The 27,425-nt window shown below is 38.7% G+C and overlaps 3 protein-coding genes across 4 annotated transcripts; 2 read left to right on the forward strand and 1 right to left on the reverse strand.

Moving 5' to 3' along the window:
- LOC146708305 (keratin, type I cytoskeletal 19-like) lies at window positions 1-7,051 on the forward strand. 2 transcript variants are annotated; one of them, XM_085460132.1, is made up of 10 exons: window positions 1-335; window positions 890-1,018; window positions 1,364-1,446; window positions 1,645-1,801; window positions 1,990-2,151; window positions 2,253-2,378; window positions 3,435-3,664; window positions 3,754-3,788; window positions 3,892-4,032; window positions 6,895-7,051. In XM_085460132.1, the coding sequence occupies exons 1-9, from the start codon at window positions 60-62 to the stop codon at window positions 3,996-3,998; spliced, it is 1,305 nt and encodes a 434-aa protein (XP_085316258.1). In that variant the 5' UTR covers window positions 1-59; the 3' UTR covers window positions 3,999-4,032; window positions 6,895-7,051. The 2 variants fall into 2 exon arrangements, with proteins under 2 accessions (XP_085316258.1, XP_085316257.1); XM_085460131.1 differs by lacking the exon at window positions 6,895-7,051 and having other exon boundaries at window positions 3,892-4,940.
- Window positions 7,052-13,611: 6,560 nt separating this feature from the next.
- LOC146708306 (keratin, type I cytoskeletal 50 kDa-like) lies at window positions 13,612-15,836 on the forward strand. Its single transcript, XM_085460128.1, has 7 exons — window positions 13,612-14,174; window positions 14,351-14,433; window positions 14,543-14,699; window positions 14,810-14,971; window positions 15,069-15,194; window positions 15,289-15,506; window positions 15,603-15,836. The coding sequence occupies exons 1-7, from the start codon at window positions 13,692-13,694 to the stop codon at window positions 15,712-15,714; spliced, it is 1,341 nt and encodes a 446-aa protein (XP_085316254.1). The 5' UTR covers window positions 13,612-13,691; the 3' UTR covers window positions 15,715-15,836.
- Window positions 15,837-18,925: 3,089 nt separating this feature from the next.
- On the reverse strand, window positions 18,926-21,871 carry krt98 (keratin 98). The gene is made up of 8 exons (XM_085460130.1): window positions 21,238-21,871; window positions 20,863-20,945; window positions 20,581-20,737; window positions 20,015-20,176; window positions 19,794-19,919; window positions 19,436-19,656; window positions 19,226-19,248; window positions 18,926-19,088 (listed from the first exon to the last, which is right to left on the reverse strand). The coding sequence occupies exons 1-8, from the start codon at window positions 21,679-21,681 to the stop codon at window positions 18,988-18,990; spliced, it is 1,317 nt and encodes a 438-aa protein (XP_085316256.1). The 5' UTR covers window positions 21,682-21,871; the 3' UTR covers window positions 18,926-18,987.
- Window positions 21,872-27,425: the final 5,554 nt, after the last annotated feature.

A 27,425-nucleotide genomic window follows, 5' to 3' on the forward strand; every position in this document is an offset into this window, starting at 1 on the left:
TCGGAGACATTCCTTCTGTGCTCACCATCAGCCTCGCATCACGACAACCTCCTGTCACCATGGCAGCCTCTTTGACCCAGCAGAGCAGCTACAGCGTTAAGCAGAGAACCTACAGTTCCAGCAGCCTGGGCGGATGGAAGCAGAATAGCACGTCCTCTGTTGGCTACACACCCAGTGTGCATGGCGGAGCTGGAGGTTATGGGACCCGCATCTCAAGATCCAACTCTGTCTTCTCTTTAGGGTCCGTGGGCTCATATGGAGAGACTTCTGTAGTCGGAGATGGGAAGGCAACCATGCAGGACCTCAACGACCGCCTGGCTGATTACTTGGCAAAAGTAGGTTTTACTGATGAGCGCTAGTTGCAAGAATTACTCCCCCCCTTTATTTACTTTTAACAATTTGCATTTGTAATCACTAGTTAATAAATAATAAGATTAATTTCCATATAGTAAAATAACAGTTTCTAACAGTACATATTGACCTAACCCTAACCCCCTTTATTCTATTATCTTATCCTATTCTATTGCTTTTTTCCCCTTAATGTTTTACTGCTCTTAAACTTGTACTTTCTGTTTTAAACTTGTACTTGACCAAAAAAAAAAAAAAAAAAAAAATCCCACATGTGGGACTAATTAAGGTTTCTCTTATCTTATTGAATTTTTTCATGCAGCACTTATAATGGGGTGTCTTTATATTGTTGTAGTGAGTAAAGGATCAACATACTCACATACAATAATGAACACACACACAAAAAAAAACCAAACCCCAAAACAAACTAACAAAAAAAAAACATATGAAATTTTACCAAATGGAAAAATGTAGAACAGTTGCTTTCAGACAAATAATGATAGCCTGCTTGTATGAACCAGTATTTCCTCGTGATGTGCAGGTGCGTTCTCTGGAGGCCAAAAATAGGCAGCTGGAACTGAACATCGCTGAGTTCTGTCAACAAAAGTCAACTGTTGTTACCAAGAACTACGGTGGCTATTTTTCCACCATCAGTGACCTGAGAGCCGAGGTACCTCTCACACTTTACATAACACAACACACTGAAAAGCAAACCATTTTACAATGCACACACACGAAACCTCGAACATTGCCAAACACCCGAAGTAAACATCTATGCAGGCGACTGAAACATCTTTCCATTGTTTTACTATCACAAAAATTATTGACACCAATTAATGCTGAAGTGTGGATTTGAAGGGTTAGAACCCGTTGTACGCTATGTGACTGATAGATGGCATCCAAAGAAAGCTGAACTGCTGCGGAATGCAAAATAATTTGCTCAATATCAATAAATGAAGAGTATAGCCTATACGCGGTCAGAATTTCAGACAGTTTATTCATTTTCTCCAATTAGATTGCAAGAAGATTTGCAGAGAACCAGGCCATCCACGTGCAGCTTGACAATGCTCAATTGGCAGCGGAAGACTTTAAAATGAAGTAGGTTTACATTCCTTTGTTGCTCCGTGGTATTTCTTTCTACCCCATATTACTTTATACCAAATATGAAAAGAAATCCCACTACATTTGGGAGTTTTTGTTTTATTATTTATTTTTTTCTTTTGAGACCATACAATCGTTACCCCCATCAAAATCGTGAAAATAATGGCATCTGAAAGGGCTGCTTTTCTTCTGTAGATATGACATGGAGATGAACTTGCATTTGACCGTGGAGGCTGACGTATCCCGTCTCCGAGCAGTCCGCGACAGCTTGACTCTTGGCATCAGTGACTTGGAGCTAAGCATAGAGGATCTGAAAGCAGAGCTGGCGCAAATGAAGGCGAATCACAAGGAGGTAAAAGGCGTATAATAGAAAAACAAACCTATTAAACACTGCTAAAGAGATTGCGTGAGTCAATGCTTTCCATGGTGCAGTGTCGCCATCTGCTGGTGGTGGAAGCGCTTACACTTCTGGATGGATTGGAGATTTAAACACTTTTTTTTGTTGTTGTGTTTTTTGTTTGTTTGTTTTGCATGTTGCAGGAGATGAGCCAGTTGAGCATCCAATGCAGTGGCTCTGTAAATGTAGAGGTGGACAGTGCACACTCTACAGATTTGACAAAGGTCCTGGAGGAAATGAGGGAGCAGTATGAAACTGTGGTGAGCAAGAACAAGCTGGAAGTCGAGAAATGGTTCCAGTCGAAGGTGAGGTTCCTAAAATGTTCAAAACGACTCCGGTAGATCCTTAAAAAAAAAAAAAAAGTTCAAATTTTCTTATTGAATTTTGAATGCTTTCTTTTAAAAAGGTGGAAATTCTCCAGAAGGAAATCATTGTTTCCCAAACAGATGTGAAAACGTTTCACAAAGAGTTGTCCACTCTGAAGAAGACCTACCAAAGTTTGATGATAAGCCGGCAAAGCGCACACACAGAGGTATGGAATAACAACCCAAAAGTACTGGATATGAAGGTTTTGTAACTGAAGCCAAATGCACATCGCAGTGTTAGGTCTAATAATCTCAGCTTGCTGAAGCTAAGAAGTAGCAGACCCGCTCTTTTTTTCTCATATTGTACCTATCTCTGGTATCTTGGTGACACAGCTGCAAGCAGAGGAGGCAGGAAAGAGAAACAAGGAGAGGAGAGACAACAAACAAACATTGCCTTGGAGGCTCATTTAAAAAATATAATCAGTATTCAACACTACGACATAACATAACTGCCGTATTTTATGAACTCACATGTGATCATGACCTTTCAATATTTTTTAACTAAAATCATTGTGACATTTTGCAATGTGGCAAGAAACTCAAGACGGTTGAAGTGAGAGAAGGAAAACAGGATAAAGACATGCTGTGGAAGAGAGACAGAGATTAATAACAAGTGTGGTTCAGCACAGAGAGGTCTATTAACACATAGTGACTGAGCAAGCAAATGAAAAAAAAAAATAGAATCCTAGAATATAAAATGCATCATCTGAAACAATAACAGAACACTAATCACCCCTTAAATGTTTAAGGAATTAAGAGTTATCTGCTATTTTAATTCCCCCTGTTTATAACAGTCATGAAAAACCATATTCATGAACTTATGAATTTCAAAATAATGTTGGTGGTGTATTTCTGCTCAAAAGCTGAGTTAAATGAGAAAATAGCCAAAAAGTATGTTGCAAAAAATCAAACAAACACATGAAAAAAACATTAATAAAACAAATAAAGGACAAATATACATATAGCTTCCCTACATTTGATTGGGAAATGCTTCATACTGGTTGACATCAGCAGATGTCGAGCCTGGTTAAAATTACTTTTGCTATTTGAAGCACATTAGGTTCGTAATGTTTTAATTGTTAGCGCAAGGGGAATGATTAAAAAATTAAATCAGTTTTTTCCAAACATATCAGGACATATATTAATTTGCTGTAACAGAGAGGAAATGATTCTTCCCACTGACTGTACTCACATGGAGCTGTTGTAACCTCTCTGTCCTGCAGATTACATGCCTACAGGAAAATTTGGAGGAAGTGAAAAGTCGCTATAGTCTTCAGCTTCAACAACTGCAGGTCACCATCTCCACCCTGGAGACTGAGCTGCAGGAGCTGAAGGCCTCTCTTCTGCGGGTGCAAACAGAATATAATGAGCTACTGGACATCAAGATGAGGCTGGAAATGGAGATTGCTGAATATAGGAGGCTGCTAGAAGGAGAGCACTATGAAAAAAAGGAGTAAGAAATTAAAAATGTATCTGTTTTTAATCGATTATCAATTAAAGCAAACAAAAATGTTTTTAAAAAAATGTTTACGCTCTTCTTAGGGTGGTGGTCATCAGCAAGGTCGTAGAAGTGGAAGGTAAGAATCTCCATCACTCACTGAACCAGAACTTCAGATCTTGTCGCAGTAAAACTGAAATAAGCTCTTTACACTATAGTGATGCGATGCATTGTCTTTGCAGAGCGTAAACCCCACATTGAAAAACGAGTGAAGACAATCATCGAGGAAATTGTTGATGGACAGGTGGTCGCCTCCTCTGAGGCCACCCAAGTGGAAACAGTTCAGTAACCTGTGCTCCCCTCACCCGAGCTTCTAAGTTGTTAAAGTTGTGGAGCAGGGAAATTATTTTACTGCTATTGTTAAATAATCATCATTATTACCATTGCATTAATAATATAATCTGCAGTATGATCATTGCTTTAACAATGTAACAGATAGCTTTAAGATGGCCTTAAGATGTTTATGATGATGTTAATTTTGTATTTCAGATGCAGTTATAACTATTGTGTACACAATGCATATCTGTGCTTATTTGAGTTGATGTTCAGGTTCTTTAAAGGTCTTAAGCTTCACTGACGTGACTGTTCAGGTGATACATGCTGAGGGAAAACTAGAACATAGAAGGAATTGCAATACATGCTTACAAAACACTTATATCAGGTCATTTTATATTAAGGTTTTAGTAGAGGTTCTTGGTTAAAACATTTATTTAGTAGAGGACATATACATAGTCTCCGTTAGGTTGTAACACATAAGGATGAGCCTCTGTTCTGGTAAAAGGTCAGAAGTGCAACAGGTGAATTGAGAAAGAGCATTTGAGGACGAGACACAGACAGTTAGTAGGTGAAGAGGTGACACAAAGAGCATGTGAGGTCAACACACACACACATGAGTTAGATTTATTTAGAGGAGAGATTAGTCATGTCTCGGTGAAAGAGGAACCGTCCTTGTTGTCTCGGCAAGAAAGAGGAACAATTCACTTTAAGACAAGAACGGAAAGTACCAGCCATGAAAATAGAAGATGATCTTCTGGGTTAAAAGTCATTGTGGTGTTGATCTGATCTATGTATAAAATGTATCTGTGACGCATGAAGGGGCGTCAGTAAATCAAACCCTGATGCTATAAAATATCTGTTCATGCTTTGATTAAGTTGAAGATCAATTGCTGTCTGCATACAGAGTTGTCTTCCCACACGTGTGTATTCATTAAAAATCATCGTTTGACCAAGAGCTTCTGGACCAAGGGTGGTTTGTACTCTCCCTCCTCAATTTTGAACCTTAACAAAAAGATATCCTTTGGGGAAAATTAGTGAGGGTTGAAGGAGGAGAACAGGTTTGATTTCTTTTGATTTCTAGAAGTAGTGGTTATAATGTAGGCTTACACAGACAGATATTACACAGAAACACACATGACAGTATTGATTCCAGGCAAAAGGCCTCAAATTCATTTAGCTTTTAACTGAACTTAAAGAAGGACCAAAGAGGAAGGAAAGCATATATTTTGGTTATGTCTGATAAACTAGAATTAGAAGGTATTGTTACATTAAAAGGAGCAAAATGAAATAAAGAGGCTATGTTAAAAACAGGTTATAACATAGGAAATGTGAGGGTTAAAATGAAGTTAGTGTTAACACACAGGAGTTGTTTTTAGGCAGCATTTAGCTATGTTGAAATGTATGCAGGAGTAATTGCTTATATGCTTAAACTTAATTGATTAAAGTGGTTGTTTTCTTTTGGATCTTTTAGTAGAATAGGCGCTTACGATGATTTTCTTGTTAAAAAGGTGACTTAAGATTAGAGTAGAGGAACTTGCAGCAGCGACAATTTGTGCACAGGATGTTGATGATCAGATAAGGGAAAAATAGAGCGAGCAACCGGACGTGAAACCAGCGCTTAAAGAATTTTAAAGTGATGAGGAACGTTGAAGAATATATATAAATACAAGTCAATAAGTTAAGAGCATAATTAGGATCATGCTTTTGATTAAAGAGTCCCAGATAGGATAAGTTAGGGAGGTGCAGGAAAAGGTGTTTTGTTTCCTTTGCAGAAGATCTCGACGATCGCGAGAGAGGGACCGAGAAAACCTAAGCTTACACATGGAGTGTTCTCGAAGGGGAGCTGGTGTCTATGACTGGACCAATTGGATGACATGAGGTTGTCTGATTTGCTGAGCGAGGACACAATGTATTGCGACCTCTGGTGTTCCAGAGGTCGAGAGAGGGAGTGTGGAGCAGGGAAATTATTTTACTGCTATTGTTAAATAATCATCATTATTACCATTGCATTAATAATATAATCTGCAGTATGATCATTGCTTTAACAATGTAACAGATAGCTTTAAGATGGCCTTAAGATGTTTATGATGATGTTAATTTTGTATTTCAGATGCAGTTATAACTATTGTGTACACAATGCATATCTGTGCTTATTTGAGTTGATGTTCAGGTTCTTTAAAGGTCTTAAGCTTCACTGACGTGACTGTTCAGGTGATACATGCTGAGGGAAAACTAGAACATAGAAGGAATTGCAATACATGCTTACAAAACACTTATATATCAGGTCATTTTATATTAAGGTTTTAGTAGAGGTTCTTGGTTAAAACATTTATTTAGTAGAGGACATATACATAGTCTCCGTTAGGTTGTAACACATAAAGATGAGCCTCTGTTCTGGTAAAAGGTCAGAAGTGCAACAGGTGACTTGAGAAAGAGCATTTGAGGACGAGACACAGACAGTTAGTAGGTGAAGAGGTGACACAAAGAGCATGTGAGGTCAACACACACACACACATGAGTTAGATTTATTTAGAGGAGAGATTAGTCATGTCTCGGTGAAAGAGGAACCGTCCTTGTTGTCTCAGCAAGAAAGAGGAACAATTCACTTTAAGACAAGAACGGAAAGTACCAGCCATGAAAATAGAAGATGATCTTCTGGGTTAAAAGTCATTGTGGTGTTGATCTGATCTATGTATAAAATGTATCTGTGACGCATGAAGGGGCGTCAGTAAATCAAACCCTGATGCTATAAAATATCTGTTCATGCTTTGATTAAGTTGAAGATCAATTGCTGTCTGCATACAGAGTTGTCTTCCCACACGTGTGTATTCATTAAAAATCATCGTTTGACCAAGAGCTTCTGGACCAAGGGTGGTTTGTACTCTCCCTCCTCAATTTTGAACCTTAACAAAGTGCACGCTAGTTTCTTCTGGGGAGTTCTCTTTGTTTTCATCTCATTATAAATCGAAACATTGCAAAATGCAGAAAATGCTCATCTTTACACAGTGCACGAGCCTTTGGATAAGTATGAAACCAAACTATGAATAAAAGGCTGAAAAAAATAATGATGATTGACTGATTGATTGTATTTCATTCCAATATATACCGCAAATGAAAAAAAATATCACTATCATTATTTTTTATTCTGAGTTATAAATGTGTTTTCACATCCAGAAGAGGAGTATATTTTGAATACTGACCTTGCTTTGGGATCATTTAATCACAGAGCTAACAGAATCAACTTAAAATATAAAGCCACTGTCTCCTGTACTTTTCTCGTTTGACTACTGAGGTAAAAATCACAAGAGTATGTGAAAACAAATGATGTATTTAGCTTGTAATTTCATATTTAACCACCAGGTGTCGCCTTTGGTTTTCTTTTTAAAAGTGGTCCTGGCCCAACTTCAGTGGATTGATTGTATAAGCTTATTTTGCTAAAGTGGAAACAGATTGTTGCTACACAAGAGACTTCTAGAAGCATGATCAGTTTCCCTTACAGAACAATAGACAAAGATCTGCAAAGAGCATAAAAATGAAGGCGCATTACAGATGCTATTTCCGAACTGTTGGAAAAATGGGTGACACTGGATCACAGGCATGGAAACACACAAAAGAAAGGAAAGAAATAAAATATCACAGAATACCTGTGTTATGCAAGCTTGTGCTCTAAGTATGAGTGAAGATGATGTTTGATTCATCACAGGCATCTTTATTTGGGTGGAGCTGAATCAAGTGGAGGCTTGAGATCTACAAAAAGCTTCTCAGTGCTTTGATGAGTTAATCTGCTGGTTAAAATGACTCAACCCAAAACTGCCTTCTTTTCGGTGCTTTTGTATTCCAGTACTTTGCCACACTGATCAATCCTAAGTGCTATTAAACGTAATTATCGCCCTTAATTGTAAAAGTGAACCTTGCTGTTTCAGCTGTTTTCTACACAAAGAAATATCAAGTTAAGGCGAAGCAGTCATTCATACAACTCATCATCTAAAACTAAACCTGAGCATAAGTAGTTCATACAAAATTGTACAATTGTTGGACCGTATGCAACTTAGGTTCCTAATTTATGTGCATAAGGTCATGTTTTAAAGTGAAATTCAAATGTTACATTTACCTCAGGGGTTCAAACTTATGCATAATTTCAAAAGCAAAATGCAGTCACATATGGTGGGCAGATTCTCAGTGCACGTGTGTTTTTCTGTTGCACTCAGTCTGTGTATGTTTGATAAAAAGAAACAGAAATTGTGTATTTTACTTGCTTGCCTGCATTACAGAGGGAATATTAGTACGGCATAGCATAGATATTGTGGGGTTTGACTGTGTGCACATGGTCTCTTTATCTATATCCCCAAATTTTTTAATGGTAAAAAAAAGCAAATCTGTCTCAGTGAACATTGTTATGCTGTCTCTGCTGTAAATTTCCAGACCTATTGAATGAGATGTTCCTTGCTATAGAGGGTGTGACCAGTCATTGCAGGGCACTGGAAGAGGCAACAGAGACCAGTTTGGGCCTGAATCATAATAACTCAAAACATTCTCAGAAAAAAGTACCTTATTGCACCTTTAGACATATCACAGCGTGGGCTGGTACTGTCTGTGGTACTGTCATTTTAACCTTGACATTGTCTATTTTGTACCTTTGTGGTTTGTACGTTACAAATGTTTCCTGCTCATATACAAGCCACATATATGCAGTGATAAAAAAGCATACAGCATGACTCATTAGCTTGTAGAAGCCTCTTTAGCAGCAGTAACTTGAAGTCACCTGTAACTTTATCTGTTTTTTAGATCTTTGTGGAGGAATTTTGGCACACTCATTTGTACATTGTTGGTTCAGTTCTTTGAAGTTTGTGGGTGTTCATTTCATGCACAGCTCTCAAGAGCCTGCCACACTATTTCAATCAAGTTGGGGTTTGGATTTTGGGCCATTGCAACTCCTTGACTCTTTTCTTTTTCAGTCATTCTGTTGTAGATTTGCAAGTGTGCTTGGGATCATTGTCTTTTTGCATGACACAATTTAGGCCAAGCTTTAGATGTTAGTATCACATTCAATTCTAGAATACTTTGGTATATGGTCGACTTAGTGACTGCAAGGTGCCAAGATCCTGTGAGTGGAAAACAATCCTGCATCATTACCCCTCCTTGACCATGCTGACAGTTTCTATGAAGTGCTTGTGCTGATATGCTGTGTTTGGTTTGCCTAAAACTGTTCTGTGCATTCTGAAAAAACATCTCTTTTTTGGTCTTACCTCTTCACAAGACATTGTTCCAGAAGTCTCGTGGTTTGTTCAATTGCAACTTTGCAAACCTAAGCATTGGAGCCATATTATTCTTTCTCCTGAAAACCCTTTCAAACAAGCCACATTAGTTTAGTGTATTGAATTGTTATGATCTTAACATGCTGAGGCCTGAAGAGGTTTTCAGACTTTAGGCTGTATTTGCTGTCCACTCCTGGAAAGATTGTGACTTTGTGCTAAAATACACCTGAATGCACCTGAAAATGAACCACAAAAATGTATACACGACTGGTCGCAATAGTTATATTTGTGTAGACTATACCTGTAGAGAATGAAATGGACTTTCGCTGTACCTGTAAATCTGAGAGTGCACACATGGAGAAAGGCAGATGAGCAAAAAAACCCCCAAATGATTCTGTAATGAATCATCAGAACTCTCGCTTTCTTGCCTAAAGGGGGGAGATATTGTTTTATACTGGCTCATATGTAACATACTCACACCCAGGAAAAAGCTCTCTAAGCTATTTGATCATGTCACAGCACATTTTAAACATGGTGTTCCTGTTCTCACCCCAAGCTGCATTTATTTCTGTCAATGAGGCACTTTATACTCAGGCTTGAACACGCCTTTGACATTCCAAGAAACTGGATACGTGACACTGTAAATCTGTCACAAGAGTTATGGACACGGTTTTTGGCAAAAGTCCAGTAAGTTTAACTGCAAGTACATTTCTCCTTCACGCTATATACAATAGTCTTCCACAATGGCATAAATGTAGTGAATATTGTTTTTAGTCTTATCTTCTTAAGATCTGATTATGGCTTTAAGTGATTGGCATCAGCACTGGTTCTCAGGAATATCTCAATTACAACCATTCATACTTCATTCATAATTTCATACTTCACACAACAGCTCACCTTGCCCTACACATACAATTACGCTAATCAACAGAACTGATGTAAAACCACAGCACGGTTTTTACTGTCAAAGAAAACAAGTGTGCAAATTGTTTCGCAATCAACAAGAGCGTAGTAGGCCCACACCCGAAGGCAACCGGTGACTTTTTAACAAGCGAACATTTGACACTTTTTAAAATATATATTTAGTACAAGACCTTGAACAAGACCTTTGTGAAAATTCATTTTTTATTTTGATTCCCCCCCCCCCCCCCCCCCCCCCATTCAACATATTTACAAATGCAATTCCAAAAAAGTTGGGACCCTGTGTAGAATGTAAATAGACACAGAATGACAAGATTTAGAAAATCTCCTAAACCTATATTTTACTCACAATAGAACACAGAAGGGCAATGTTTTTCACTATGTAGCATCGGCTGTCTTCTTTTAACAGCAGTCCATGAACACCTGGCAACTGAGGAGAGCAGTTGTTGGAGTTTTGAGACAGGATTGTTGTCCCATTCTTGTTTGATATAGCTGCCCAAAGTCCTGGCTCTTCTGTGTTGTGCTTTTTGTTTCATGATGCACCTGATGTTTTGAATTGGTGAAAGGATTGGAATGAATGTGGTTTAGCTTACTATACTAAAACACATACTTTACCAAAATATGAAAAATCTTTGCCTGAAAAAGATATCAGCATTGGTGGTGCCTTTCCAGAGGCAAGCTCGCAGTTTCATGGCAACTAATCCTCCCCAGTGCAGAGATGCAGTCTTTCAAACTAAGCATTGATGACAAGCTGGACGGACCCTTTCTGCTTCAGTCCAGAGAATGGAGTGTTAATATTGTCCAAACAGAATGTCAACTTTCCATTTGTCTGACCATGGAACAGTTTTTCACTTTGCCTCAGTCCATTTTAGAATGAGCTTTGGTGGTTCAGAGAAGACAGTGGCTTTTCTGGATCATGCTCATATATTGCTTCTTTGTGGCACGATCCAGCTTTAACCTGTATTTGTGGCTGGCACAGCGAATTGACAGGATCATGCCTGCTTTTAACGCAGCACCACCTGAGGGTGATCGCAAGCATCTAAGTACTGATTTTCAGTTCCCTGTGCACAGAGATTTCTCCAGATTGTCTTTTTGATGATATTATGTGCTTTAGATGAAGAAATATTCAGTCTTAAGTTATACGTTGAGTTACATTAAATGTTTTTTTTTTTCAGGAGATTGGTGAACCTACACTGATCTGTACCTTTGAAAAACGCCTCTCTAAGATCCTCTTTTTAAACCTAATCATGTTACTAAACTGTCGCCAGTTAACCTAATTAGTTGTATTTTCCTCTACCTGTTTCTTTTTAATTCCACTTACTTTTCCAGCCTTTTCCTGCCCCCATCACAACTTTTTAGAGAAGTGTTGCAGCAGTCCAATTCAAAATGGACTCATATTTTCCTTAAAATAATACATTTCCTCAGTTTAAATGTATGACTTGAATTCTATGTTCTATTGTGAATAAAATAAGTGTTTGTGCTACTTTTCTATACATTTGGATTTGCATCAATAGATCATCTTTTATGAAAAAGGGAAGTGCACTCTTGGGTGTAGAAGTTAGTGGTTATATTGGAGAATTAAAATCTTGGCTAATTGCTAACATAATGCTGACGGCAGGGGTGGCAAGTTTTAAAACACCTCCAAACTAACCAAACTAACTCTAATACTTCTTCATGCAATGTTTCATTCTAGCACAAGTAAGTAAAAATATTTAAGTGAATGCACTTTGTCATGTTGTGTAGCTTTCCATTGATTTCGTGATCTACAGATCAGTGAGTATGAGATTCCTGTCTGTGCAGGTTTTGCCTAATGCCTAAGGAAACATGAGCTGTTCATCATTTTGACAGGATTCTTGACAGCAGCCAATTAGCCACATTATTAAAATGTTCATACCTAGAAGTTAATAAATGTTCCTTTGTACTCTCACAGTAACAAATTTATTTTCATTCAAGTAATTTATTTATTTTTAAATCAATTGTGCTGGTAGTAATATAGTAACTCAGCGTTACTGAATCACTTTCATGACACTGACGCTTGTTGCTAAAAATGTTCTGTCATTTACGACACATTATTATTTCTTTAACATTTGTTTTTCTGACCAATCTTTTTGCATGTTATACACTCTAAAATGTTAATCAGCAGAAAATCCAAAAATATATATTTAGCAAATGACATGAAGGGATGAACTTCATCTAAGTGATTCAAGTGCACTATTTGTTATGCTCTGTGCACATAAATTATCCTCTGTTATGAATAACCAGTCAGCATCTCAGATATAATTTACAGCTGTTTAGCACATGCAAGAGACAGCTTTGCAACTTGCAAATGATTAGCAGCATCTGGTTTTGCTAAGTAGTAATTGCTAAATCTACTGTGTATGTGCAAGTTCTGCAGCAGTCATTTCTGTGAGGCAAAGGGAAACTTTTTACTGGCTAGAAACAAAATAAAAGCATTGTTAGAATCATTTTCTACATTAAAAATGAAAAAAAGAAGAAAAGAATATAAAGACACTATAGAGTAAAGAGAAAAGGTAAATGCTTTGCAATTTTTCAAATAGATAGGTAAATGGTAGGTAAATGGTAAATCTAACATTTGCACCAGACTGATGTGGAACTGTTGAGCAAAATCCCCCAGGGTATTGTAAATGACTTAAAATTGGTGTGGAGAGATGGAAAGAAGCAAACAAGCAAGAGCTTGTTCAGGCATGATGCACACGTCAAAGTACAATGCCAAGAAAAGTCAATAACAAGCAAGCACATTTCTGGTGAGCTTTCCAGCAGTGCAGTGCCAAATCTTGAATAAGGCTAAGTCTTCTTTGACATCTATAATACTCTGCTAGGCAAACCTGCAGGCTATTGCAGGGCAAAATGAACAAACACATAAAAGATGATATTTTAAGGTAACATTGAGGGAAAAAAAGATGTGTGAGAATAAGTGTGCTGCTGGCTGAGAGTCAAGTAAAAAAAACAACTTGTGTTTGCAGTGCTTATTACCTTGGGAACAAAACAGGTGTGGCTTGCCTGGTTTGGCTCTTTTTTTCAAAAATTATGCTACAAAATTAATGAGGTCCCATCACCTGACAGAACAGTTTTAACTGTATAACTAACTTGAGGCACATGTTGATGGGTGTGGCTGTTTTACAATTTACACAACGTTCTGCAATAATAAAGATACTGGTGTCCTTATGCACAATAATATCGAACAACGGAATACAGAATAATATTGAATGAAATAATGACAATATTCAGCATGAATTGAAGCCAGTTGTAAAATTTGGATACCTTACAAATGCAGTAAATACTTAATCCTACTTTCTCCTTTTTATGATTGCACAAAATGCATATCTGTGTGAACACTTGGGCTGAACACCCATTTTAGGTAATGCTCCTCCCTTTGTGCCTGCATGACACCACCCACACTGAAGGCAGCAGCAGCTTTTTGCAGCATAAAAAGGGTCCAGCAGCAGAGCTGTGCATCTCAGCCATCTCCGTCTGTTCAAGGCAGTCAGACCACCTGAGCAACCTTCACAATGCTGTCTTTGTCAACATCCAATAGCAGTTATTCTGGGCGCTTTGGAGGTTCAGGCATAGGTGGAGGTGGAGGCAGTGTCCAAAGGATGTATGCTAGAAGCGTGCACGGTGGTGCAGGTGGACACGGAGCAAGAATTTCGGTTTCTGGTGGTGGTGGTGGTTTTGGTTTTTCCAGTGGAGGTGGTGGTGGAGGTTTTGGTAGCGGTGCAGCCTTTGGCGGCGGTTCAGGCTTTGGTGGTGGTGCAGCCTTTGGTGGTGGTGCAGGTTTTGGCGGCGGGGATATCAATGTTGGTGCCAATGAAAAGGCCACCATGCAGAACCTGAATGACCGCCTGGCCTCCTACTTGGAGAAAGTGCGCAAGCTTGAGAAGGCCAACGGTGAACTTGAGCTCAAGATCAGGCAGTTCTTGGAAAATAAGACCTCCCCTTCAGCCCGTGACTACTCAGCTTATGAGGCCACTATTGCTGACCTGCGAGATAAGGTATGTCACATGAGTAGTGAATCTGAATGCTACACCACGTTTTAATTTATTATGAAATGCATGAACTTTAAGAAGTTGCTTTCAAAATATAAGTCAGAATCAGTTGTTTTTAATGTTTGCACAAATATAAAGACATGTAGTAGTTATTTAAAAAATGGTATTTCATCATCACACAGATCCGGGATGCCATTTCTGTCAATGGAGGCATCTTTCTGGCCTGTGAGAATGCAAAACTGGCAGCAGATGACTTCAGAACCAAGTAAGGGATAGTAGTGGTTAAATGCTGTTGAACCTTGTGAATTTTTAATTTACACTAAACAAACACAGAACTGTTGAGATGAAATATCTCATCACTTGTGGCCTTGCAGGTATGAGAACGAGCTTTCTATGCGTACATCAGTAGAGGCAGATATTGCTGAGCTGAAGAGACTATTGGATCAGCTGACACTATGCAGATCTGACCTGGAGATGCAGATAGAAGGCCTCAAGGAGGAGCTCATTTTCCTTAAGAAAAACCACGAGGAGGTCAGTAGAAAACAGTGAACAGTCATTCAAGCAAATTAAAAATGGAACAAATTTATTCAACTGTACAATACAACCAACTCAATTAAAATACTGAACCATTTGTCCACCAGGAAATGGCAGCAATGAGAACCCAGATGAGTGGTCAGATCAATGTGGAGGTGGATGCAGCACCACAACAAGACCTGAACAGTGTTTTGGCTGAGATCCGTGACCAATATGAATCTATAACTGCCAAAAAAAAGAAAGAACTTCAAGCTTGGTTTGATCAAAAGGTAAGACTGAAGAAGATCTGATTTTCAATGCATAGATTGTTGTTCGAAGTTATTTAGTGATATATGAACTTTGCATTGAGTCTCATATCTGTTGCAGTCAGATGAGCTGAGCAAAGAGATGACTGCGAACACAGAAATTCTGCAAACATCCAAAACAGAAATCACTAACCTCCGTCGCACATTGCAAGGCCTGGAGATTGAATTACAGTCACAGTTAAGCATGGTAAATAAAATCATTTGGCTTTATTCGAACTCATTCACTAATCCCAGCTTCAGATTTTTGACAGATTTTCTTTACCCCTTCCTTTCTTCAATAGAAAGCAGGTTTGGAAAACTCTCTGGCTGAAACAGAGGCACGGTATTCTATGAAGCTTCAAGGCCTCCAGATGCAAGTGACAGGCATGGAGGAACAGTTGATGCAGCTCCGTGCTGATATTGATCGCCAGAGCCAAGAATACAAGATGCTCCTCGACATCAAAACTCGCCTGGAAATGGAGATTGCAGAGTATAGGAGGCTGTTGGATGGAGAGGGCAGGTAAGAAAAATGAAGAATTCAGCCCTTTCACCATAAGCTAGTTCTGCAAATTTAAATCTTAAACTGATTTTAACACCAACTCTGTACTTTTCACAGCATCCAAAGCTCTGGATCTTCCAGCATCACCAATAAAAAAGTGGTCGTGATCACTGAGGAAGTAAGCGATGGCAAGGTGGTGTCCTCAAGTACCCACACCACCCGTACCTAAACTGTCTCAAACAGCAAACACAGCACAACTTCTGGAGTACACAAATTCCACATCTAAGTCGCTACTACATCCTTCAAATACTAACGTGATGCAATAAAAGGCTCTCAGTTTGCTGACTTGAATTTTGTCTTATTTGTGTTTACTTAATTTCAAATGTCATGATAGTGACAGTTCCACAGTTTTTCATCAACCAAGAAGGTATTTTTAAAAGGTATATTTATATTTCATAAGGTATTTCATGACATTGGTGAATACTAAGATAATATTAGTATTTTGACAATACAAACTTGGCTGAGAATTAAATTAAACATAACAGCAAATATAAAGTTGCAGCCTGAGGCCATCTTGCTAGATAGAAAAGCTAAAAGTAATGATTACTCAGGACTGTGCCTCTTTTCAAAATTTCCATTATGACACATGAGCCTAAGATGTTTTATAGTCTTTAGAAAGAGAGCAATAAAGTAAAACATTTCTGAACCTGTTGAGTACACGATGACACAAAAACATTTAAAAACACGTTACAGTCAGCATTTAGACTTTATTTCATATTTGGAATAGAATAGAATAGAATAGAACAGAATAGAATAATCCTTTAATTGTCCCACAGGGGGAAATTTGGGTGTTACAACAGCCAGAAAGACACATATACAAACAAACAGTACACAAGACAGAACAGAAACATACACATTTTTTACATATTTGCATGAAGGACAATGGTTACCAAAAACTGAGTACCATACTGTTATTAAATTAAATAAAATTAAATACAGATAAGAGGCAATCCCTGGTTATAGTGTGAATCGGTTTATAAAATAGTGCAAGATACAGCGCTGATGTAAACATCTATGATTGTTGGGAGCAGTTCTGATTGTACTGTCTGACAGCTGCAGGGAGGAAGGACCTGCAGAAACGCTCCTTCATGCATCTAGGATGCAGCAGTCTGTCACTGAAGGAGCTCTGCAGTTCAGCAACATCTACATGCATGGGGTGGGAGACTCTGTCCATTAGAGATGTTATTTTGGCCAGAGTCCTTCTGTCTCCCACCACCTGCACAGGGTCCAGGGTGCATCCCAGAACAGAGCTGGCCTTCCTAATGAGTTTATCCAACCTCTTCCTCTCAGCTGCAGATAAACTGCTGCTCCAACATACAACACTGTAAAATATGACAGATGCCACCACAGAGTCATAGAAGCGCTCCCTGTACTCCAAATGACCTCAGCCGCCTCAGCAGGTAGAGTCTGCAATGACCCTTCCTGTAAAGAGCATCGGTGTTGTGGCTCCAGTCTAGCTTATTATTCAGGTGAGCACCCACTATCTCTATAAGAGTCCACTATCTCAATGTCCACTCCCTGGATGTTCACCGGTGTCAGTGTGGTGGGTCTGCATCTCCAGAAATCCACTACCAACTCCTTGGTTTTCCCAGCGTTGATCAGCAGGTGGTTCTGCTGACACCAGTCCACAAAGTCCAGAGTCCACTGTCTGTACTCTGAGTCGTCCTCACCTGTGATGAGGGAAAACGTGTGTATGACATCAAGAATCAACAAGTTTTTGTTCATTAAAATTAATGGCTCTTCCCACCCCTAACATATGTGATGTGAGCAAAATGTTCACCATGTGGATTCTGATAGACTTCTCCGTCTCATTACACGTGATTAAAGCTGCATCAACCAACATTTTGCCACTAGGGGGCAGGGAATGTGTGCATCAACACTAGAAGACATTTGTCTAGGTTTTAGAAAGATCATTAAAAATGTAAGGATACTGATAAGCTAAGTGATGTTTTTCTTTTAAATGTGTCTTTAATATAGCAACCTCTGGGGTAAATGTTTTTGGTTCTGAACAGAAGTTGTCCACTGAGACAAAATGCCCAAAAAACCTAACTTAGTATATCCACAGGTAGGTGAACTCTAAAGAGACACAGTTGTTAAAGCGTGTAAGCAAACAATGTCTGTGCAATCAGAAGAAACAACATTATTATTATCATTGAATCTCTTTACTATAAACTGATCATTATGTCACTCCATCATTAACCCTCTCAAGGCAGGCGTTGCCGATTTGCAACAGTTAAAAACTAACAACCTGATTACCCCACATACATATTTTATGAGTTTTTTTTACTCAGAAGTACCACTGCAGGACTTGGTTGTGCATTAGCAACAAAAAGTTTAATTTGAGCCTGAGAGGGTTAACCCACTCTTTCCTGGCACTCCCTGTACCTACACCAGGCAGAAACTATTATTATACTCTGCAATTTTACTTCTAAGTTTATAAGAAGTAAAAAAAGCCTTGAGGCGACTTTTGTTGTGATTTGGCGCTATATAAATAAAATTGAATTGAAATTGAATTGAATTAATCAAGCTTTGTAGAGATGGGGTTGAGAATTTGTTTAGTACCTGCTCTAAACTAATTTTAACAGCTTGTTATTTTTTTCCTTGTACTTGTCTTCAGGAGAGATAAATTTATTTTTTGTCAGAAGAAGTGTCTCATATGTATAAAGGTTGTTTAGTTTGAGCTTACAGTTTTTTGGTACTCACTGAATTTGATTAACCAGGGGTTTAAGGAACAAGAAAAGACTTTACATTACATAAAACCCTATTTTGTCCACATTTATGATAAAATATGTTGGTAGTCAACATAGACTGAATGTAAAAAGACACTGATTTGTGAACCCCTGTTTTAAAGCCTAAATGTCTGTCTCTCTCACTGCATTTTTCACTCCTGACAGCTGGGATGGGTTCCAGTCCCATTACCCCACAACCCTGAATTGGAGAAGTGGTTGAGAAAATTGATGGAATTTCATTAAAATACTTCAACAGGCACCAACACAACATACATGACTTTGAGTGACTCAAATTTGCCGAGGCAAAGCTTAACAGACTGCTAACAGCTACAGCCACGTCAAAGTTTCCCAGCTGTCAGTCATAACCTCAAAGCCTGTCTGCTTAAATTAAAGCATTATTACAATTTAAAAGGGTGGCTTCTTAATAAAACCAACCCCTTTAAATTGTTACGAAAGGAGATTGGCTACAGAAAAGGGGCTTAAATTCACCTTAAAGCTGCAAAATTGACAGTTATTTCTGGTTTTTCATGTCATACATATGTTAAATAAAACCACACTGACTAATGCCACATGCACATCTACTATAAAGTGACAAAAGAGATGAAAACCTACATAATAATTTTACATTTATGTAGACGCCACACATGAAACTTTAATTCAACTGCATGATCTTTATTTTTTGATCATTCATCCCATATTCCACGAGCTTCTATCTATTCATCCCTAAATTGACCCAGATTATCAACAGTCTCGTTGGTCTGCACCACCCTTCCATCCACAATTTTCTCCACCACTGTGATGACCTTTTTGACCACTAAAGAAAAGAAGAGAAAAAACAAACATGATAAATTCTCAAGACATTTCTTAAAACTGTATCTAATGTAAATTTATGATATAATTTGGACAATTAAAAAAAAATGATACGAATGATACAAAAAAAACCTTTCTTGCCTTTTTTTGAGCTGCAATAAGTGCTGGTGCGGATGGGGGGTGGGAGAGAAATCATTAGTCTGAATCATTCATATCATAAACAATTTCAACAAAATCAACAAACGTAGATTTTTCCCCCTCTGTCTCTAATGTTCTCTCCCCTGACTCATGATTTTCTCATCATATTTTCTCATTTTTCTCCACTGCCTCTTTCTCTTCACTAGGTCTTACCTGTCATCCTCCCCATCCAGCAGCCTCCTGTACTCTGCAATCTCCATCTCCAGCCTGGTCTTGAGATCCAGCAACATGTCATATTTGTGCTTGTTGTCGGTGATACTGCTGTGGATCTGGGAAAGCTGATCCTCCAGGCTTTTGACCATATTCTGAAGGTTTGTTAGCTTCATGGCATAGCGTCCCTGGGTCTCTGCCAGAGTTCCCTCTAGAGATGTTTTCTGTTTGAGTTTCAGAAGAAAATTGTTCAGTGAATAGGCAGTCAGCAATTGTGTGACATACTGCAAACATTCCCGTCATACTTAATGGACAGATAAAATGACATCAGTTCCAGTGACATTAAACTGATGTGTGTTACCATGGTCAAATGGCCCTGCAGTTCAATCTCCAGTCTCTGGAGAGTGTTCCTCAGCTCTGTAATCTCTCTTCGTGTTGTGACCAGAACCTCAGTTTGTGTTTGCACTTCCTGCTCCACTTCTGCAATCTGAGCAGAAACACAACATCATAATATGTTTCACTCCAGTTGAAAGATCACTTCATGGAAATAATAATAATAATAATAATAACTTCACTTCTCACCTTGTTTTGATACCACAATTCGAGCTCTTTGCTGTTCTTTGCAATCACACCCTCGTAGTGCTGCCTGATCTCTGCTATAGCCTCGTTAAGGTCTCGAGAGGGAGAAGCGTCCACGGATACATTAACCTGGCCACCCATCTGAGTCCTCAGTAGAACCACATCCTGCAGAGGTCAAAGGGCAATAAAATTTCACAAAATATTTCACAAAAAAATCACAAATCCTCAAAATAATCTACCTGTTGTTATGATAGTCATGCGTGTTTTTGGCTCTTTAATCTGCATGTGTGTTCATGTGTGTGTGGTGGGTGCGGGTGTTGAACAAACAGAAGCAATGAGGTAATGGAGAAAGAGAAGAATACATGGAAGTGTGCAGAGAGAAGAGGGGCAGCAAAGGGAAAAGGAGAAGGTGGCAGAGCTGTTTATAAAAGCATGAACCTAACACTGCATTTCCTCTGTATTATCAGGGGTAAAACATGGGTCATGTGTGAATTATGAACAGCCAGCCACAAAAGCTTGCAATGAAAAACAGATGTGATCTCATAAGGTTGCCCTCTCAGTAAACTCGCCTCTTCGTGGTTTTTCTTGAGGCTAATGACGTCTTCCTTCAGGGTTTCATACTGATTCTCCAGATCCAGCCTCAATAGGTTAAGATCATCCGTTAGCTTCCTCAGACCAGCAATGTCTGCTTCCACTGCCAGTCTCATGGCCAGCTCGCTTTCATACCTGAGTGAATTTCACACAAAATGGCAGATGGACAAGTCAGCAGGTTATCACAATCAGAAGCTGTGAGTCAGACATGTGTACATGTGAATGTAGAAGGGTTATAAACATACAGAGGGCACACTCACTTCACTTTAAAATCATCAGCAGCCAGTTTTGCATTGTCAATGTCCAGGATGGTCTTGGCATTGAGCATGGAGGCAATACAAATCTATGAGTGGGCAAAAACACATGGAAACAGTCAGAAAACAATCAAGCTCTTACTTCAGGTAACAACATTTGAGTTCCTCTCTACACCTGTGCTGCTTCTCTGTGTAATTAACATTGTAATATTCAGGACTTAACTTAACTTATGGGTCAGTATCTAAATCTTTGACAATGATGAATGAGCTCATCTAACTGAAAAGTTAGATACCAAAAGATACCTCTTCTGTTACACTTACAATGAACATTGACAAGCAGGAATTGCTCAGGCAGACTCTTATCTGTATCTTTTCTCTTACCTTTTCCTTCAGATCCTCGATGGTGGCGAAGTAACCCGAGTAGTCACGGGAGACCACGTTTCTGCTCTGGTACCACTCCCGGATCAGGTTCTCCAGGTGCTCATTCTCCTTCTCCAGCTTGCGCACCTTATCCAGGTATGACGCCAGACGGTCATTCAGGTTCTGCATGGTGGCCTTCTCATTGGCCCCAACATGGAGGTCGAGACCATCAGCAAGATTCAAGCTTGGTGTTCCACAGCTCATCTGGGATGAAGAGATACGGACTCCACGACCTCCTGCTCCACCATATACACTCATGGTGTTCTGCTTGAAGCTTCTTGTCCTCATAGACATGTTGAAGGGTCTTGATGTGAACCAAGTAGGATAACTGGAGTTGATCTGCAGCTGAGTGCCTAACTTTGGCATTGTGGTTATATAGTTGCCAAAGTGGGATGGGCCTTGCATACGCTGAAAGGTAAGAATGCAGTTGACAGCTCAACCCCCCCACCCCTCTATGCAATCTCTCCATCACCATGGGTGTGGTGACCAGTGGGCAGGGGTTCATTCACCTCTTTTCAGGTCAAACTTGTGATTCCACATTTTGTTGCAACTCAGTGAAAGCACAGTGATAAGTTGAAAATTCCTTTTTCTAGATAATCCTTTCATCAGTTTGTTTTTTGCCCCCCCCCTTTTGTTTGCTTAGATGTTGGTATGAGAAAAACATACATTTCAAAATCCAAATCTGAATACTTTGTTTATCCTAGGGTGGAATTGCATTACACTGAAGTGTGGATATGAAATAAGAATGATATAAACTGCAGTTTGTTAAAATGTTAAATGTCTTGTTAAGTACTCCAGAGTTACAGAGAATGTATAAAACAGTGAAAGTTTAGGTTCTTTTAATCCTAAGAGACTGCAGTGTGTAGCTATCCTGTAAAATAGTCACTCACCCTACTTACTCATAGCAGTGACAAAAATAACACATACCAGCGATAATTTCACCTGTGTGGTACTCTATGTCAGCTGACGTTATTTTTGCCACATAAGCTTCTAGGCAATAGACAAAAGACTGTATTAATTAAAACTTACACAATGTAACTGTAACACAATAAATGAATGGATGTGTTTATATTTTAAGTGATCACACAGACAAGAGCATGCAGCACTTGTCTGTACAAGAAACTCCAAATTTCAGAACAGGAGAAAATACAAAGGGAAGGAAAATCTAGCACAGGGCTGATCCCGCGAGCCACCAGCAGTTCTGTGTTAATTAGCAATTTTAAATCTTGTTTGCTAATTTTTTTTTTAAATAAAAATGACTATTAAAATGTAATATATCTTAGGGTAGGCAAATACACAGCCAGAAGCTCAATTAAGTGATCATGCTAAGCTAAGAGGTTGAACATGGTAAACATTACACCTGCCAAACATTATCTTGTCACCACTGCCATTGTGAGTATGTTAATTTGCTGATGGGGCATCAAGTAAGATCCACAGAGCGAGACACTAAAACACAAACATGTCCTAAGTGGAATGTCTCTGGCATTTTAGAGAAAGTATACCTAATAGAAATTTATGTTTAATTAGCGCTTATAGCTGATTGTCTTATAAAAGTATTAGCAATCTTTTGGGCCCACAACAAGTAGGATACTGATAAATGTAATATGTTTCACTAATTGCATAAACAACTTGCAAAAGTAAGATGTTAACCTATCGAGAATGCGCCAGCTGGTTTTACTGGTTTGTAGTTATCAGGCCATACTCATGAGAGAAAACAATCACCTTGTACCCCCTCCCCCCACCAACCTATCATCATTCAGTCACATAGCCTGGCTGCCTCTCTGCCATCATTTGAGCTCTTCAGCTTCCTCATTCAGCAGTCACACCGATAAGCTGGGAGAGGCCAGAAAAAGGAATGAGTGATGGTTGATTTGCATCTAAGGAATGACAGTCAGTCTCAGTCTGTTTTGCAAGAGAGAAAGTAGCATTAGAAGCACAGAAACTACAAACTATATTTTTTAATAAATAATATTATTATTGATGAGGTGATTCCTGTTTTAAACACTTGACTTAGTAGTCCAATTTTAGACTGTGTTGTTTGTGTGTGTGTTATATCTCCGTTTAGCATCATCAACAAGTGTGACGACCTTTAAAAAAAGCTAATCTTGTTAGTATGCTGGTCTGGAGTATTCAGTTATGTGGTAACAAAATGCTTCAATCTTTCCTTGAGTGAAACTCGCATAAAATTCACCCAAAGCCCTGATTGTGCAAAGCTCAGAGAAACGGTAAAAAAACCCTGAGCTGCATGTCAGACTCTACATCCTCTTCTTTCTGAAAAGAGTAAAGTATTCTACAGTCAAATGTGAAGCTAACTGTCCAAAAGCTAAAGTTTTGCACAAGCTGGGTCATGCAGCAAGACAATAATCCCAAGCATACATGCAAATCTACAACAGAATGGCTGAAAAAGAAAAGAATCAAGGGGTTGCAATGTTCCAGTTGAAATACAGTCCCCATCTGGACTGAAATGCTGTAGTCAGACTGACAGAGCTGTGCATAAACGATTACGCATAGACCATATGAATTGAAGCAATCTCTAAAGAAGAGCGGGTCTAAGTTCCTCCACAACAGTGTGAAAGACTGATAAGGTCATACAAATACCAGCTGTTTTATTGTTATTCCTGTTTAAGGTGGTTCAACAAGCTATTAAATCATAGGGTGTATTCAGTTTTTCACATGATGTCATCAAGACTTTGAAAACATTTCACATGACTGAGCTCATGTTGATTGACAGCATAATCCTTTCAAAAACTTTTCCTCAGGTCACTGTTGAAAGATCTTTTAGTTCAGTTTAACATGAGAATAATGTCGCACTTCCCGCCAATGCCTTGTGGTGTTACTACAGGTTCACTGATTTGTATATCTGATTGCATATCAAGGCACACTTGCATGCTTTTTAAAAAGTTGAAAAACTTCTTTTTTGAAAATAAGAGTTCATAGATGGTAACAGCAGCTGTTCAACGAGGGTAAATGTAATTGATTTATGGAAGAGTGAATTCCAATGTCACAGCATTATCAGTTTAAATCCCACTGATCCCAAATCTGAGATAGCAATGGATCTAAATGATTATATCGTATGGTTAAATGATCATCCAGTGTTTAAAGGGGTGGGCAAGAGAAGAATTTACAAGATTCAACTTTAGACCAATCCTGACCAAGCATGGGCTCACCACCTTCCATCAGCTCTCCACACCCACTTAATTTTGCTGTTTCAACAAGAAGACCAGGCAGACAGAGCAAAAGGAACCCACATTTTGACTTGCAATAAAGATCCAGAGCTCCACTGTGCACCTTTTTTCTTTTTACTCTTCAGCTTCTTTTAGTCATTAAATCAGAAACATTCTGCAGCTGTCATTACATGTTGGATACTCTGTGCATACTTGCGAATGAGCGTGTGCTGAATAGTTACACACTTTGTATGTGACTCTGTGCGTCTCAGGGAAGAGCAAGACTGTGTGCCTGTTTTGTGACGTGATATTCATGTTTTAACTGCAAGATTATCTATTATTAAACTAATAATGTTACAGCATCAATTTCCTTTTATCATTGATTGTATTTATCTATCAGATGCCTCAATAAGAGAGGAAGATGATGACGAACTGTCTTTTGGAAAATTAAGTTTAGCATACCTGCTGCTCTCACTTTACACAACTTTCATGACCCCTTTGGGTGTGGCAGGGTGAGTCACTGAAAACATGCTTAATAATCTACACAGTGAGCAGTTCTGTGTGTGATACAAAAGTGATACCTTTGGATATCGCTAGATGGTGCACTTCTACTGAGAATCTCACCTGTATGCAGGGTGTGGCCCTGTGAGAGTACATTAGCCCAACAAGACCTTATCTGACCTTCTCCTTGTGTCTCTGTGTCTAATCTTTTTATGTTCTATTAGTTTCTTTATATATTAGATGTTTTTAGAATAGACAACAGACCAAGCATGTAAGCAGATGGAAGTTAAATTGTACTTTTCTTTCCTTCATTTTCTGCAGAGGGTAGCTTTAGGTGCACTAAATTAGCTGCACCTACCAAACTCTGAGGTAATTAAGTAGAATCCAGAAAGTGCTTGTAGTACTTTGAGAAGAGAAGAAGCTCCCCTTTAAAACATTGAACAGTGGCTTCACTGCTGGAATGAACCATGGTGGGTCAACACACTTCAGTTTGCTCAAACTACTGTTGATGAATGGACATGAGTGAGTCTATGCACAGCTGATGATTTACTGCATGATGAGAGAGGGAATATAAACCGAGCACACAAAATCCACCATATAGATATACACACAGGTTGGTACACTCACACTTTGAATTTTCAGTCAATAAATTAGCCCAGGACCTTTGTCAGAAATATTGCTGATGGTGTGGTACAGACCTGATAGTTAAAGTGTATCTGATAATGTCTGTGGAAGGGTGTGGTACATTTAGAGACTTTAAGGACTGTGTTGCTCCATACAGACTGTGATTCATACTTTCTCTGCAATGAGCTCCACTCCCTACTGTTTGTGCATTGTATATCTGTAACCAAGACGGAGTTGCATTCATAGCTAGACATTGAGGATGTTTTATTTATTTCTTTATTTGTTCATATAACTTGGTAGCTCCCTAATAGATGATAGATCCAGACAAACATGCAATGACACTGTTCTCATTAATTACTGAGTTAATATTGACACACTCTGGTGCAGTAAGGCTGCACAGTATATCCTGCACAAATACCTTGAATTATTAAATTTGTATTCCCTGAAAACAACTGCACACCAGATGCTGAAACTAATAAGAATTACTTAATTACAGCTTTACTTTTGTTTTCAACCATGTCTTTTGTCCCATTGCTTTAGTTGTATTGCCAGCATCAGCATGGTAACATGACAATAATGAGCCTATCACAGACACTGTTTATTGTATTTTTCTGTGTTTACTGAGCAACCTCGACCTGAACAATGTTCCATTGATTAAGTGCCAAAAATCGCACTTCCTATCGTGGCCACTTGAGGTTAATTTAGAATGCCAACATGTGCTGAAATGCTCGAATTATGGCTTTCTGTCTGGCCAGTGCACTAATATCCTGTTGGCAAGCGAAACTGGAGTATTTGCATTCATGCAGGTCCAAATAGTACTTTTAATAGATGCACCGATACAGATTTCCGCATTTTGCCAACAAAGTTAGCTGAATCATCTAACACTTTCCTCTCTTCTGTTAAACTAAACTGCATCTTTACACACCAACGGGTGACATAACTGTGATCTATTAACCTTCCATGCATATCTTTACCTGTTAGTGTAGATGCTAGTTATCACAAATCACAAGGTGCAGCTGAATTTGATTAGTTTTGCTCTTAAATCAAAATACTGGACAAGTGAACATTTTGTTAAAACAGTGCTAAATGATTTCAGCAGTTCACATGACCTGGCCAGTTTGAAGAAGTCCCCGTGTCTGACACATGCATGTGTAAGTCCATCACTTGAGAGAATACAAGAGGATACACCATAATTCTGTTGTTAACGTTGCAGTTTGTCTACAGCGTGTTGTAAAAACCAACTCCGATGAATAAAATGCTTTGCAGGTATCAAATACAAGAGATGTGTTAAAAAACGAGTGTGATGAGATACATTTGATCTGGTGTAATCTACAAATAAAAAGGCAATAATTAAACTTTATTTGGTTCATGTGTGCAATAGATTTCAAGAGGCAATAAAAAAGAATAAAATGGCACTGATATGATATAATGTGCCAATTATTAATAAAGAAAGTAGCCTGGTTGTGAAAGACATGGGAACACCAGCCAACTGTCATTCTCATTGTACAACGAAACTGACGGCAAGGACACTTTGCTCGGTTATGTTCAGATAAAGGAATCCAAACCATCCAGAACACTGCAGAATACAATAGATAAGGTTCAGGTATACACAGTGACGCATGCACACTGCCATCCTTGTAGTTGCTATGCTACAAACAGTCTTCCAAATAGTGGAGTATTTTGATGTTTTGAGTCTATGGTAACTTTGAGGAGAACAGTGGGCTTCCTCTCATGTTCTTAGGTTGTGACTCTTTTTGTTTTAACATTGAATAGAAACCATCTCATTAGTCCTTACAGCTGAGAAAAGGAAACTGAACACAATGAATGGAGCACTTTATTGTTCCCCCTGTTACTGTTAGC

The sequence above is a fragment of the Copadichromis virginalis genome, linkage group LG6 (genome assembly GCF_057382275.1).
Source record: "Copadichromis virginalis isolate Kocher_CV1m ecotype Utaka linkage group LG6, C_Virginalis_male_GT1.1, whole genome shotgun sequence".
NCBI lineage: Eukaryota > Metazoa > Chordata > Actinopteri > Cichliformes > Cichlidae > Copadichromis > Copadichromis virginalis.